The 16,113-nt window shown below is 51.3% G+C and overlaps 1 protein-coding gene across 1 annotated transcript; it reads right to left on the reverse strand.

Annotated features, from left to right (window-relative positions):
* Positions 1 to 2,306: 2,306 nt before the first annotated feature.
* Positions 2,307 to 8,908, reverse strand: Lrrc75b (leucine rich repeat containing 75B). Its single transcript, XM_090320211.1, is given in 7 exon segments — positions 2,307 to 2,882; positions 2,885 to 2,994; positions 4,574 to 4,689; positions 5,963 to 6,090; positions 7,225 to 7,230; positions 8,525 to 8,562; positions 8,775 to 8,908. Coding segments are annotated over 7 exon segments (945 nt in total). The 3' UTR covers positions 2,307 to 2,469.
* Between the last annotated feature and the right edge of the window lie 7,205 nt (positions 8,909 to 16,113).

Raw genomic sequence — 16,113 nt, forward strand, 5'->3', positions numbered from 1 at the left:
TCTGTCATGTTGTGACTCAGCAAGAAGGCCGGGGCCAGATGCAATCCTTCCATCTGATTTCCCAGCCTTCAAAATAATGAGACAAATAAACTCTAGTTGTTTATAAATTATCTAAGCTGTGGTATCGTGACAGCAGTACAAAACAAAGGGCTCAAGCCCTGGCTTCCGGGAGCCACATCTCAGCCAATGGAGCACATTTGCTGAAGGTTGTGAGGATCTGCGCAGGGTTTTGAACACCTGTTAGCAACAAGGTCAACCTCCATTCCTTGTGAGATGGTTGCTGCTCAGCTACTGAGTCACATGCTTCTGTTCAAAAGGGGGAAAGACTGAGACCACCTGCTGCCACTTGAGATGTTTCTGCAACCCTCCTGGGACACCTTCATATCCTGGTAAGAACCTCTTTGAGCCATCCAGGTTTGTGGACTGGTTTTGAGCCAGACATGGGCAGAGAACAAGGAGGGCAAGAAGGACTCAAACAGCTTGGCCTTTCTCCAACAAGGAATTGAAGAGAGAATTCAGCTGCCTGAGCATGTACTACCCTTACAAGCCTGTTGAAACTAAGCCTGGTCTTTCCTTCCTTCCTTCCTTCCTTCCTTCCTTCCTTCCTTCCTTCCTTCCTTCCTTCCTTTTTTTTTGTCCTACTTATCAGCCTATTTCTGGCGGGGGCAGGGGCGACTTGCACCTCTGTTCCTGGGTGGGATACAGGGAAATACTTTCATGGTTCTGAAGTTTTCATGAAACTTACATAGTTCTGGGAAGGCCTATATCTTTAAAACTGGGAGGGTGTCAGTCCCATGGAACAGTGAGACCAGTGGAGTTTAAGGGATATCCTTTCCCCATGAGTTCCCTCCCAGTGCTGAGACTTAGTATAACCCTGTCTTCTCTGTTCTTGGCCAAATACTTACAGACTGAGAGGTTGTTGTGCAGCTAAATGGTCTGGAATTTGTGTTCCCCGCGGGATGGAGGGGCCACTGCAGATGAGGTTACAGATAGAGAAAAGTTGGAGCTGGCCTAGAGAGATCCCTGTCTTCTCCTTGGCCTGGAGCTTCCTTGTGTCCTTAGATCTCTGTTCATCCAGCAGGATATCATTGCCCCCCCCACCTCCAAGACCTTATGTCTTGACTCTGCACAACACAGAGGAAGCCCTGGCTTTCCCACTGCCTCAGTTTCTCCCTGGGCATATCCTGTGTGTGTGCATACACTCGTGTGCACAGGCGTGGGCAAGCCCCTGTGTGTGTCCCAGTACTGGGGCTTGAACTCTGGGCCTTTTACTCTCTCCTGGTTTTTTCACTCACTCAAGACTAGTGCTTTAACATTTGAGCTACAACTCTATTTCCAGCTTTTTGTTGAGTCTCATGGGGTTTCTTGGTTTTAAACTGTGATCCTCAGATCTCAGCCACCTGAGTTTCCGTGATTCCATGTGTGAGCCACTGGGGCTTGACTCTCAGAGCATCTCTAATCCCTTTCTCACCTGCCTTACCTGTCACTTGGTTGGACTGAATTCCAATTCCCCACATAAGGCAGTGAGGATAATCACAGTTCTAAGCTTTGGTTTGAGAGCCCACTCTTTGGGAGAAGAAGACAATCCCCATTATATGATCATCTGATGACTATCCTGGCCCTGACCTAACCTGCTGTGGCCACATTCATCCCCTGCATGTACTTGTTGGGGGCCTCCCTACCCCCACCAGGTCCTGGAGGGAACACACAGTGGTTTGTCTCTGGCCAGATGTGTCTCCTAACCTGGCTACTCACTAAGTACAGGAGGCCTAGGTAGTGTCCTGGTGGAGTGTACTGTGTCCTGTGGGAGATGGAGCACAGAGTGGATCCACTCAAGTGTGTGGTGGCCTCACCTCTGGTCAGCACAGCCTTGTCCCAAGCCCTGAGGACAGCCTAGGCTCAGGTATGAGCTTACTGTGAGGCTCTATGCAGAGCTTTGCCTCCTCCAGAATTTCCATTCTGTTCCTCCTTACCTCCCTGACCTTTCCCAGCCTACCTTAGTCCAGACCCTGCTCAGATGGAAGGCCATCCCTAACTCCCCAGCCTACTCTGTTGGACCTATGTCCCCTGCTCGCCCCCCCCCCAGCCATACACACCTTGATCTCCAAGGCCACGCCAGGGAGCACTGAGGGAAAAGTCCTGCTCTTGTGGGTAGAACGGGACTACCCTCCCACAGTAGCACGATTGACTCTCAGAGACTCTGAGGCCACGGTGCAATGGGTTGAGGTGAGATGAGGTACCACCCTTTATTGAGGAGTACATTGTGGGTATTAGAGACCCTCTTGCTAAGAGAGGGCTGAACCTCAGCCTAGCCTTGCCATTCAACCTCTTCTGGGTTCATTTTGTTTTTCTATCCACTCAATCCCAGGCTGAGCATCCTCAATGGCTCTTGGAGTCTGGGAAACTTCCTTGGCCTCCATGTCCTTGAGAGCCTTCTCATCCAGTAGCAGTGAGCCAGGGGATGATGGGTCACCTGGCACAGCAAGCTTGGGACTCAGAACCTAGCTTGGTAGCTGCAGAATCCCAAGTGGAGGCAACCATAGTAACCCCAACCAGATCATCCCCAGACTCAAAGTCTTGGCCTTCATGGATGGTGGGAAGTGAGGCACGCTGGCTCAGTCACCGTTGCAAGCCAACGAGCAGGGGCTGGGGCAGTGAGGCCACATCCACATTGTTTCCTAGGTCTACCCAGGCCAACGCAGGTAACTTGGTGCTGTCCTTGACACCTTCTGTGAGCTCTCAGGCGGTAGCTCGAGTCAGTCGATTGCCATTGAGCAGGAGCTGGGTGAGGCAGGGCAGCGTCCACAGGCTGGGCAGTAGCAGATGCAAGAGCTCATCATTCAGTTCTGTGAAGCTCAAGTCCAGTACCACAAGCTCAGCACATGGCTGCTCAGGTAGTGTGTTATATGCTGCACAGCTCGGGCAGACAGTGGGATGCCAGAAAGATCCACAGTCTCCCCAACCAGCAGTGTTTTCTGGAGGCCACTCTTGAGGCTACGAAGAGTTATAAGTAGAATGGACTGAGCAAGAATCTGGGGGCCCAGGGGGGAGCCAAGACTGGAGTCACCACACACAATGATCTATCAGAGGCCCTCTTGTCTGGCAAAGCCAGGTTCTAACTGCTACTGTTTAAGGAGGGAGAGTGGGTTTCCCCTTTAGTGAAATGAGGACTGAGTGCATACACATTAAGACTTCATGCATCAATTATTATTATGAAATGTTACTATGTGCCTAGTATTGCCACCTCTGTGAAACCGAGTATCACGATTATCTTTATGCCAGTTCAGGGGGTTAGGAACGATAATCTTATGGAGAAACAAATAAAAGCTCAAAGAAGAGAAAAAACTCTCTCCCAGGGACATTTCACTAGGGAAGAATGGGGTCTCTAAAATTGAGAGGTGGGCTGGGAGGGTGGCTTAGTGGTAGAGTGCTTGCCTAGCATGCACAGAAAAAGCTGGAAAATGGTGCCGTGGCTCAAGTGGTAAAGTGCTAACCCGAGAAAGCTCAAGGACAGTGCCCAAGCACTGAGTTCAAGCCCCAAAACTTGCTAAATAAATAAATAAATAAATTCAGAGGCTCTCACTTCTGAGCCTTTCAACCTTTGGTCACTTCTGAGTTCCTCAGGCTTTAGAGGCTAAAGAAAAAGCCCAGGATAATGAGTGGCTTTGTGGGGTAAGGATTTACCCTGGGGGAAGACTCCCTGCATTAGGCTGGAAGAGACATAGAGAGACTAAGGAGGGTCCCCATGTCCCCCTGAACTTCTCTTGCTCTCTTGCCATCTAAATAGAGCCCACTAGATAGACAGACCTGACCAGTGTGGTGGGGAGGAGCTTAAAGAAGTAAATACACTGACAGCTTTCCCATTTACCATGCCAGGGAACAATTCCATGGGCTCTGGGTTCAACTTGAGCCACCAGGCCTGGGGTGGGACAGAGGCTGGAGGAAAAGTAGGTGATATGCACATAAATAAGTTCCCAGTTATGGCTCTTGGCCCCTGGGTCTGGTGCCTGCAACCAGTTCTGGGCTGAATCTGGGTTATGATGGTGAGAAAGGACCCATCGATTGAGCCCCTCTGGGAGCTATGAAGGCCTCAATTTCAGGTGACCTAGTGTTGGTGAAGAATTCCCAAAGGGCTGCAGGATAGATGTAAATTTGGGCCAGCTACTTTGCCTCTTCTAGCCTCAGTTTCCTTCCCTGTAAAAAGGAAGAAATCTGCCTCCCTCACTACCTGTTGAGAAGCTTTATATAATGTACCTGGGGCCCAAAGAAGTCCAGGTCCTGTGACAGGCCAAGAGGATTGAGGAATGAGTGAGATGGTACTTTCCTAGAGGAAACAAAAGGCACTGCCTGAAAATGGGTAGCTTGGCCTGTTCTTGGATGGCATCTGCTGATAGGGGTCAGACTGGCTTCCAGAGTTGAGCTTTCATGCAGGTAAGGGTAGAGGTGGAGGATGGGATGTCCATAGGGTAAAATTTGGGGTTCCTGGCTCTCAGTGAGAGATGTCTAGGTTGCTAACCTGGGAAGGGAACCCATCAGAAACAGAAAGGAAGGGCTGTGGCTGAGCTCCTCTCACCTGCTCTGGCTCTTCCTTTGGGCCAGGCTTGGTCCTTTCTGCTTCTTGGAGTGAGGGGTGAGGTGGTAGATGAGCTGCCGGCAGATCTTGTCTGAAGACTTCCAGAGGTCACAGTCCTATGGGCAAGGGACAGGTTGTCAGGGTGAGACTAAGCCCATCCCACCCCAACTGTAACATGGCACAGAGCCAGGAGAGGTTGCCTGCTGGGAGCTGGACACACTGGTCTGAGTCCCGCAGTGCCCGGTGGGAGGAAGCCCAGACAATGAGCCCTTGTTCCCTGTCCTCAGGCCCAGGGCCAGCAGCTTGGGCTAGCAGCCGGCAGCCTGCCCACTCCCGGCACCCCCAAGGGACTTGCCACAAGGGGGAGGCCAGATCGGGCCCTTCGAGGGAGCCCAGCTCCACAGACGCCAATCCCTGGGAATAGGAACAAGTCAGGTCAGCATGTTCTTCTTCCTCTCATTCTCCAAGCCATATGGCTCCCATGGGGCCTGGGTCTGGGCTTGACAGGGCTTGGGGGGGGGGGTGTCATGTTTTATAGCACTACATTCTGGTTCTCTCTTGATCTTCACTGCCCCCTCCCACATACACACACATTCTCTCCCTCCCTCCCCCTCCTCTTTCTCTCTCTCTCTCTCTCTCTCACACACACACACAGAGGCTCAGCTTAGGGTAGAATACAGGGTGTGCTTTTCACACAGCTAAACATGCTTCACTACCCAGAACATTCTTTTATGCTGTCTCTGATAGCAGTCCCAGGAGCATGTGACACAGCCACAGTAAGCAATGGTTACTGTGATGCCTGTGGGCTAGCCTATGGCCAACAGAAGCAGAAATTCAGAACTGGTAGATTCTTATTTCATTGGGGATGCATTGTAACCAGGAATCCAAGGCTGGTAGCTAGCCATAGCAAAAGGCAGGATTCTGTTACTCAGAGACACATTTGTAGGTGTCAGAGAGGTGGAGGTTTCGCGAGGCAGTCTCCAACTTAGCCCAAGGAGGACATCGCTTGTGGTCCAAGTAAGGGAGGGATATTGGGGACACCCATTCCCAAGGTCTCCAGGAAGATAGAGAGGCAGGGGCTCCAGTCTGGAGTAGCTCTCTTCTGGCCAAGGAATGAGAAGCAGTGATTTGAGTTCTAGTAGTGAATTTGTCAGAACACTATGACTGCAGAATTCCCCCTCTGACTTCTCTCACCTACAGTCCTTGAGCCTGGCACACCATGCCCATTTGGGAAACAAGATTTATCAGAGGTGTGACTTCAGGTGGGCAAAAAAGGATCATTGACTCTAGAAGCAGGCATCAGATCTCAGAGGACAGTGACCTGCCTAAGGTTATACAGCAAGCCTTCTCCTAGTCTCTGACATCCATCCTGCGGCCTGCTGACCTCACCTTCTTGGGGCACTGCAGGTCCCGGGCTAGGTTTACCAACAGATCATGAGAGATAGGATCCACCAGGTTGAGGAAGGCCACATTCCTATAGAGGATGTCAGTGAGAAGCGTCCCCTCAAGGCCCAGGTCTGTGGGTGGTGAACAAGTAGTTGAGTGAGTCATAGTTTGAAACCTCCCTTCTTTACAGCAGCCAGCCAGATGCCCCTCATGCTGTGTCTTTATCTCTTTCCCTGAGGTTTGATTTGCACGATTCTCCCCACAATCATAAGAGGCTACTGTCCAATAGCAGGCGACCTATTAGATGAGGAGAGAGTGGCATGCCAGGAGCCTCAGGGGGATGAAAAACAATTACTCAGATACATTACTGGCAATGATGTGTTTTGATGTGACACCTTGCCAGGAAGTTCTGCTCCTCTGATCAACCCTAGCAGCAGTGCCCCACAGCATTTCCTTTAGGTCTTTTCTTCCTCCTGTCTCTGAGGCTTCCTGAGCTGTGGCCACCATCTGTTCACCTGTGGGAATGGGCTTCTTCCAGCTCAAAGATATCCCCCAAACAGCTCAAGACTGAGACTTTTCGTCTTCTGCCCTGTGCCCTGTGCCCTAGTTCAGTTTATTGTACCAGGCCTACTTTCCCAGAATTTACCCAACACTTTCCCTTCTTCCCTTCCTTCCTTCCTTCCTTCTTTCCTTCCTTCCTTCCCTCCTTCCCTCCCTCCCTCCCTCCCTCCCTCCCTCCCTCCCTCCCTCCTTTCTTTCTTTCTTTCTTTCTTTCTTTCTTTCTTTCTTTCTTTCTTTCTTTTGTTTTGTTGGTGGTGGTGGTTGGGGGTCTTGAACTCTGAGCCTGGGCACTGTCCCTGAGCTCTTCAGCTCAAGGCTAGCGCTCTACCATTCGAACCACAGCACCACTTCCACTCTTTTCTCATTTCTTTTCCTAATGATTTCTCTTCTTCCTTTGCATTGCTCCTGTGAAGATTCAGGCCTCAAACCCCAGTAGCCTTTTCTTGAGCTTCCAGCCTCTCAGAACCTTCCAGCACATTTCTGGGTTGCCAGAGCTACTCCATGAAACACACACCTGAGCCTGACCCTTAATCCCATTGGTGGAGACTAAATACTCTAAAAGTTATGTGGACCCAGTTTCCGGAGTCAGAACTCCCTTTATGTGGCCATCACATCTGCCCTTGCCCACTTGCCTTCTTTCTTGCCCTTTGATAAGACTCCACAGTCAGGGTTCTAGTCTGGCCTTCCTACATTCATTCCTTGACCTTCTCCTACCGAGCCCCATAGTCCTGGCATAGGATTGAGGATCCTTCCAGAGGACGCATTTAGAAGACATAGTGACAGCTGATGGAGCAAGCACAGCCAGGAGGAGCCTCTAGCTTCCACGTGTGCCCACTCCAGCTAGAGCAATATGTTCTATACATATGTCTCCAGCACAAGAAAGCGGGCCAGAGAGGAGCACATCATGGGCTTTGTGTCCCAGCCTCTGGGACACACAGAAATAACTTAGCCAATCTCTCTGATGGTCCTTTCCTTCAAATGTTAGCCAGGGAAATATGTCCAGCTAGTACCTTGGCCTCCAGATAGCATCCCTGACATTGATCTGCATCTCTGAGCCATCTGATTGATAGGGAATTGCATTGTTGTTGTAATTTCAATATGGTTTAAGCCACAGATATCAGGAAAGAGCTAGAGGGAGGAAGTGATGGCAGGAGAATTTGGGAAAATTCAGACAAAGCCTCTCAGAGAGGCTCCTTTTAATGGGCCAACTATCTTGGTCTGCTAAGCTCAAAGAGAGGAAACTTGTGTGAAAGGAGGAGAGCTCTTGCCTTGATTCCTTCTCTGTTTCATTTCGTCCCTCCTTCTTTCCTTCCTTCCTTCCTTCCTTTCCATTTATCCTTCCATCTACCATGCTGAGGATTTAACCTTATGCCCTCTATGTGCCAGGCAGGCATGCTGTCACTGAGCTACATCCTTAGTCTTCACTCTCTGTTTTCTCTGATTCCTGGCTCACCATTTTTCTTCATACCTCAGTTTGCCAAGCTGTAACCATCAGCCTTCTGTAGGCCAAACATCTGCATGGCATTTCTGATGGAAAATAATCAAGCAGGTAATAGTGGCACCTGCATCCAGGGAAGGGGACAAGGCAGACTGCTAGTAGTTTGCCTAAGGGTGATGCTGGAATGTGTATCTACAGCTCTAGGGTAACTTAGAGCTTAGGATCCTGGGTTAGGATCAGAGCCTCCATGGGTCCAGAGGTCTAGAGGTGATGCACCAGTGTCTGACATGTATTCAGTAGCTATGGGACAGTGAGTAGGATGATGTGTGCCTGTGGCTTTGTCTGGGCTGCTATGGGGTTCTCCTGGTGCGCCTGTAAACTAACAGGACTCTGCCTCTTTCACCTGGCCCCAGGAAGGTCCTGGAGGAGCGGGGAGCGGCCCTCTTCAATAGGGGATGTCCCACATCCAACACTCTCCATTCTTGCCAAGGCTTAAATTCAGGTTTTCAGCTCCAGGCTGGGGCATCCTCAACACCCACACCCATCCACACCCATCCACACTCCACTCAACAATCTCAGAATCCCAGACACACGGCTCCCCCTCCTTTCTCCACGCTCACTCTGCCAGCCTCACCAGCCCCCGCTCTATCCGGTGCCCCCTCTCCGCCCAGAGGAGCCCCTGCTGTCCTCAGAACCCAGGCTCCCCACCCCCGGCCCGCAGCCCGCAGCGCGGGCGCCTCCCCGGCCCCTGCCCGCTCCACGGCCGCGCGCGGGCCCTCGGTTTCTCTCGCCTGGCTCAGGACGCGCAGCCGCTGCCGGGCGCGGAGCGTGGTCTGGATCTCTCGGAGCCAGCGCACTCGGCGCTCGTAGGGCGCGGGCCCGCCGCCCGCCGCAGCCCCGGCTTCAGAGCCCGCCCCGGGCCCTGCCCGCCGGCCCAGCCGCGCCCCCATGGCCTCCGAGTAGCTGGCGCCGGCCGGGCGGGCAGCCGATCTGTCTGCGCCCCGCCCCGACCAGGGCTGCGCTGGGAGCGCCAGGTCGCCGGCTGCGCGCCCGCGCCCCGACCACCGGGCGTCAAGTCAGGGGGCGGCTGTGTCCAGCCGGGGTCTCGCTGAGCCGGGCCCCGCCCGGGTCCGATCTGGCGTAGAGCTCTTCCGGAAGTCAGACACCGGGACGCGGAGCCCCGCCAGGTCGAGGTGGCGTTTGGCGCCCTCTGGCCCCTGTGCTGACTGGGAAAACAGTCGCCTTGACCATGCAGAAGAGCGCTCTGGGAGAAAGGAGGGAGAGGGGGCCATGCCAGCGCGGCACCTGATTTCAGGAATCTCCCCTGCGGAGCACATTTGGCCTTGGATCCCATCTGTCCATCCCGCAGGATAACTTCTGCTCTCAGTTAGCCAGTGGCAGGCCTGAACAAGCTGGGTGGAACCCACTCCTCTGACCCCCTGCCTAGGAGAGGAGCGGGCTCAGGCATGCTACTTAACCATGAAGCCTGGCTCTGGGCAGCCTGGCAGCAAGCCCTGCAATCAGCCTCTGGCCCCAGCATTCCTCACCAGAGGAGGGATGGGCAGGCAGTGTGAAGAGAGTGTCCAGGCTCTCCTCCAGGAGCCAAGTCTGAGCTAGAGACCCACCTAGTTAGAGGAGGATTCCACCTTTCAGAGCTCTCCCAGCAGTTCCTCCTGGAGTCTGCTGCTTGCCCCTGCCGGCATCACCTTAGCTCTGGGCTCCTCTTCTTACCTGAGTGGGGTCATTTGTGGTTCTGGGGTTTCAGCCCCCATTTGCACAGGCAAGGAGACCAGCTTGTGAGGCTGGGGTTGAATGGCTGAGCACACGTGCTGAGGTGCATGAGGCGATCAGCCAGAACACATATACTGAGAGATGGACTGCCAAGATCTTTTGGGTCAAACATTCCCATGAACAATTGAGGTTTGGGGTAGGGAATGGGGTGACCAGTCTCTGTGAGCCATGGGCTGAGTCTCCCTGACAAACTCAGAGGACAGCAGGAGGTATATATCCCCACCTCCCATTCCCTATTGGGCCAACTCCTAGGCTCCCTTCTCCCCAGCCGCCTTCTCTCCTTTTCCATAGCCAATATTATCCTGGGGCCACCTTGGCAGGGCAGGTTTCCTCCCTGGCAAACCTGCATGACTGCCCAGTCTTCCCTCCCCCAGGGCCAGGGAGCAGTGCTGAGTTGATACTAGGACAGGCCCAGAGCTTTAAGCGGCAGCCCCAGTACCTCGGGAACTTCTCAGACACCCCCCTCCCTCCCTCTGCTCAGAGCTGGAAGCCAGGTAAGTCCTTCTCTTCCCCTGCATGTTCAGGGCTGGAGCCAGACTTGAATGGCCCCCAGATCCTGACCGTGTAGCTCCTGAGGCTCAGCCAGGCCTTGTCCCCTTAGGGTGAGAAGCCTAAGGTAGAAGGAGGGATGAGGAAGGAGGGATAAGCTTGGTCATCAGGGAGGGAGCAACCAAAACACTGGCATAGGGGTGGGGGGATATCCAGAGCTTAGAGACCTGTGGCAAGAAGAGAATAATTGTGCCTAGCCCCACCTCTGTTTCCTGGCAGAGAAGTTGTTTTTCCAGGAAAGGAAAAGTGTAGTATCTGGGCCCAGGTCCCTGAATGAGCTTCCTTTAGTCTGTCATGGTGAGTTCCTAGGGTGAGTTAGGTCTTGGGAAGTATTTCTGGCTTAGCTTAACTTGGACAAGAGCCCCTAGAGACAGATCTGTACCCTCAGATCTGGAATGATGGGGACATCAATTTGGTTCACAAGTATTTAACTCCAAGCTGCCAGCACTCTTCCTGGAGTTGACCTGGGCAGCAGCTTGTGGAAACCACAGAGGGTAGAGGCCCCTAGGAATAATATGAGCCTGAGGAGAGGGATTGTTTGACCTGGATGACAGCCTTGCCACATCTAAGGAGCCAGTGGGATAGAAGTTTGGGGGCCTACTTGTACCCTTTCTCAATTTACCCAGTGGGATTGTCCAAGCCAGGATTAATTTAGGCCAATTCAGCGTTGATGTTATCTCAGCAAGTAAGCATGAGGCACAGTGCTTCCTGGTATCTATGGCAAAGAAGAATGTGGAATGCTTTTTGAGAGCGTTCACTTAGGAGGAAGGAGGAAGATAATCCCTGGAGACAACCTTTTCCCTAGAGCTTGCTCTGCAAAGATGGATTGTCAGCCACCCCTGAATTGCCATGGGGCTAAAGAAGGCAGCAGAGTGTAGGATAAGCAGTCACAGGCTTAGAATCTGAATTTAAATCCTTCCCCCCTCCCCCCCGCCATTGTCCTTTGTTGGCTATGCAATCATGGACAAGGTTTCTAGCTGCATTGTTTAAAACAGAAATGGAGCCAGGTGTGGTGGCTCACACCTATAATCCTAGTTACTCTAGAGGCTGAGATCTGAGGATCGAGGTCCAAAGCCAGCGCCCGCACCAAAATGTCCCTGAGACCCTGAGACTCAAATCCAATTGACCACCAGAAAACTGGAAATGGTGTTGTGGCTAAAGAGCTCAGGGACAATGCCCAGGCCCAGAGTTCAAGTCCCATGACCAACAAAAACAAAAACAAACAAAAAAACAGAAATGGATTCTTCTGGAGACTAGAAGCCAGGTGTCAAGGATTTGGCAGTCATGCTCCCTCTAAAGGCTGGAGCAGGATCCTTTCTTCTTCTAGCTTCTGATGCTTTTACAACCTTAGTATTCCTTGTAGGTATTGTACATTATTCCCTTCTTAGCCTCCATCATCATATGGCCGTGTGTGTGTGTGGGGGGGTGGGTGTGGGTGTGTGCGCGCGCACGTGCGCACACACACACACATAATATTGGGACTTAAACTTAAAAAAAACCTGAATGCTATGCCTTAGCCCCCTTGCTCAAGACTGGGGCTCTTCCATTTGAGCCACAGCTCCACTTCCTGAAGGGTTTTCTGGTAGTTAACTGAAGGTAAGAATCACAGACTTTCCTGCCCTGCCTAGCTTGAAATTGCAGATCTTCAGATCTCAGCCTCCCAGCCATATAGCCTTCTCCTCCTCTTCCTCCTCTCCCTTTTCCCCCCCTCCCCTTCTCCCCCTTCTCTCCTCTTCCTTCTTTTTGCCAGTCCTGGGGCTTGAACTCAGGGCCTGGGCACTGTCCTTAGACTTTCTCAAGGTTAGCACTCTACAACTTGAGCCACAGCACCACTTCCAGCTTTTTCTCTGTATGTGGTGCCAAGGGAATCGAACCCAGGGCTTTGTGCATGCTTGGCAAGTACTCTACCACTAGGCCATGCTCCTGGCCCACACATAGCCTTCTTCTGAGGACACTAGTTCCTGGATTTGGGGCTCACTGTAATCCAGAATGACTTCACTGTCTTAACTAATTACTTTCACAAAAACTCTATTTGTAAATACGGCTACTTTTAAAATTCTAAGTAGACATGAACTTCTATCCACTGTAGTAACCTTCATCTTTAAACTTTGTTTTACACATTTGTTAAATGGGGAAAATATAATGCCCATCTGGCAAAGATGCTGTAGGTTTAGAGGCAACAATGACATGTGAGCTTTTCATTTCTTAATGACGTGTGTGTGTGTGTGTGTGTGTGTGTGTGTGTGTGTGTGTGCTAGTTCTGGGGTTTGAATTCAGGATATCTGTATTCTGCCTTAGTTTTTTTTGTTTAAGGCTGGTGTTCTACCTCCACTTCTGGCTTTTTGCTGGTTAACTAGAGATAGGAGTCTTTGATTTTTCTGCCTGAGCTGGCTTCAAACAAGGATCCTCAGATCTTAGCCTCCTGAGTAGCTAGGATGACAAACATGAGCTAGCTATGAGCTGGCACTTTTAGGGCCTTATGGATGGCATGGCCATCACAGAGCCACACCTCCAGCTCCACTTCTGTGGTTTTATACTGAATCTATCCAGCTACCCCACAGCCAGGATCTGTTCTTTTGGGGATGGTTCCTGGGTATTGTGGGTAAGGCAGACAGAAGAGGTGGCAGTAACAACTGTCCACAGAGTTGAAGAGCTGAGATGGGGTAGAAAGTAGGCAGGATCTGAAGGAAGAGTGCTTCAGGCCAAGGCAGTAGTAGTTAGCGAAGAGACTGGTGGGAGCATTGAGTGCAGAGGGGGGCAGGTACCAGCAAGGCAAGAATTTCTCTGCAGGGCAAAGAAGGCCTTTGAAGGGTTTTCCAATGGAGGATTGACATGCTCAGATTTGCATGTTCAGCATATCTAGCATTGGGAAGTTTGTAGGTGATGGAGGTGGCCAGTGGGAGCTGAGGGGTCAAGTGTGAGTGGGAGTGGTCACAGGAGCAATGGAAAGGGACCAGTGAGGATGCAGGGGTGGTTACTTTAGGCTGGTGGAGGTCTGGGGAGGGTGGCTGCTTAGCTCAGGTTTGGGCTTGTTGACCTAGAGTGCCTGCAGCATCAGTCAGTGGTTCAGTCTTGGACTCACTGTGGAGAACAACTGGATCCAGGAGACAAGGGAACAGAGGAGGTGCTGTGAAGGAGGTAGCAAGTTCGGGAAGGTTGGGTGAGTTCAGTAGGATATGCATAGGAAAAAAAAATGTTGGACAATTTGACGCTAATAACGTCTTGAGGGGTTGTGGGTAGACAGGCAGGCTTGGCAGGTGACTGAGATGCTGAGATAGGATTAGGTTGACTCTTCTAGAGACTTAAGGCCATGTGACAGGATGGGGTCTAGGACTTGGATAAGCTTTTCTCCCTTACCCCCTGGAGCTCCCAGACACTGCAGATAATTGCTAGGTAATAAGATAAATGCCATTTGGAGAGTGTGCCAGGGGCAAGAAGGACCCAACAGCTAGGGAGGGAGGGAGGCTCTTTGGGACCCTGCTGAGTTGTTTTTATCTAGCTGGGGAAAGGAGCTAGGACCTCCCCCCACCCAGCCCTCCAGGCTCAGGAGGGGTTGGTTCTTCTGCAATCTGTGTATGGCCATCTCAGTGACTCTTTCAGCTCTCTTTGCTCCCCAGATAGCAAAGTTAGGCTAAGAAAGGAAGGCTGCCAAGATCCTCATGCTATCAGTGTCTGGGTACAGCTGTTTGAACCCAGACACCTTTGGGCCCATGCCCCTAACTTTTTGCCTCTGAACTTAGGAGCTAGACTTTGCATAGTAGGTGCCAGGCCAGCCTGGCTGCTGAGTGCTTCCAGGCATTAATGAGCTGATAATTCTGGAAACCCACCCATTTGGCCAAGCTCCAGGCTTCATCTCTACATCAAAGATGGATACTGGCATAGGGAATGCTGTGAACAGTGCCAGGGAATGTTGGCTGGGCTCTGGGGATACCGGCACTCTGCCTATACTGTGGTTAGCCAATTCTTTTTACTTCCTGACCATCACTGGGTAATACTCATCCCTTCACTGAGCTGGACTCTTCCTTCCACCTTTCTAGTATAGTTAGATGGTTCTGAGAGGCTGAGGCAGGGTGGCTACAGCATCTTGACTAGACCTCCTGTCCTATCTTGTCCTGTTCTCTGCTCTGCTCTGCTCTGTGGCTTCAGACAGTGGACAGAATCTGAGATCTAGGCAACTGGAAACTGACTCAGGCAGCCCATAGAAGTCATAAAAGAGTGGCCAAATGGGGCTTGACAATGAGAAGAGCATACCAACTGCTGCAATCTTGTGTGTGGGGGGGGGTGGGGGCAGCTTGAAATGGGACTTGCACCCCAGGCCTGAATGCTATCCCTTAGCTTTTTCACTCAAGGTTGGTACTTTCAGGGTTGGAACTTTACCACTTTAACCACAGCTCCATTTCTGACTTTTTTTGTTTTGCTTCATTTTTTTTTTTCTTTTTTGGCAGCCCTAAGGCTTGAATTCAGGGCTTGGACACTGTCCCTGAGCTTCTTTTGCTCAAAGCTAGTACTCTACCACTTGAGCCACAGCTCAACCTCCCCAGTAGCTACTGTAAACACCATCCTGGAAAACCTCACAGACACAAGTCATATAGAAGAAAGGAAAGTTTATTGCCAGCTGAGGGAGCCAGAAAGACCCCTTTTCACACACACGTGAGAAATCATTCTGGCTGTTGTCTGGGGTAACCTATATAACCTGCAGGGTTTAGTGGGCACAGAAAAGGTGGAGATCTCTGGGGTAGATTTGAGAATTAGAGACTTCTTCATGGTGAGAGACTTATGGTTGGGTGGGAAATAGCTATTTACTGCCATAATCAACGTGCTGGTACCACTTGTGCAGAGAGAGAACACACTAAACTAAAGGGAATGGGGGAGGGGTCCTGGACCAACGCTAATTATTTACTGCTTTGACCAGATGAGCTGAGTACTGCCTGGGACAGGGACATGCTAAGCCCCATGGTAAACTATGGGCCCCTGGGCCTACTCTACCATTCACTATCAGCTAGGATTCCAGGTGTGAGCCACTGACACTCAGGTAATCTCGGTGTCTTTGGAAGTGATGAGCTTCCGATTGGGGAAGATATGTAAACCAACCTTTTCAGGAGTGCTGGAAGAGCAAAACCAACACTTGAGATTCTGCGATACTAAAGTTGATTAAAAGCTAATGTAAACATGTTTGAAGTCAGTTTGTTTTGCCAGTTTAGTAAGTGGGGACATAAAACATCTTGCATCATATTAGGTTTATTAGCTCCTAGGAGATTCTGTTCCCAAAGTTCTGGAGTATGGGCCATGTGTGACCAGTATCTAGATTAGCCCAGTTTGCTTACTCACTCTGAGGTTGAAGCTTAGGTATCTCAGCTTTGGCCCTTATGGTAGCCTATGTAGGGTTCAGGTCTTACTCACCACTTCCTGGTACTTAGGTGCAGTCAGCTTTCTGAACCTGATGGTTAGGTACTAGTTTCAGGAAGTGGTTTTCCCCAGCCTTCCCCTTCTTGTGGGTCTTCATCCTGTGGAGTGACTTTCGGCAGGTTCCCTCCCCTCTCTTAGCCTTCTTACCCTTCCAGTTCCTAGTTTTCCCAGATTTGTGGGGGGGAGGGGGAGGAGTGGCAGAGAGAAGGAGGTATCATCCAAACAGACCCAGGAAGGGCTTTTGGAGGCCACTGTGAGCCCATTTCTCTGCAGGGGAGCAGAACTGAGTTCTGAGCACCTCCTTAAACCTTTTTTTTTTTTTTTTGCCAGTCCTGGGCTTGAGCTCAGGGCCTGAGCACTGTCCTTGGACTTTCTCAAGGCTAGAGCTCTACCACTTGAACCTCAGCAC

The sequence above is a fragment of the Megascapheus bottae genome, chromosome 28 (genome assembly GCF_031878675.1).
Source record: "Megascapheus bottae isolate mThoBot1 chromosome 28, mThoBot2.hap1, whole genome shotgun sequence".
NCBI lineage: Eukaryota > Metazoa > Chordata > Mammalia > Rodentia > Geomyidae > Megascapheus > Megascapheus bottae.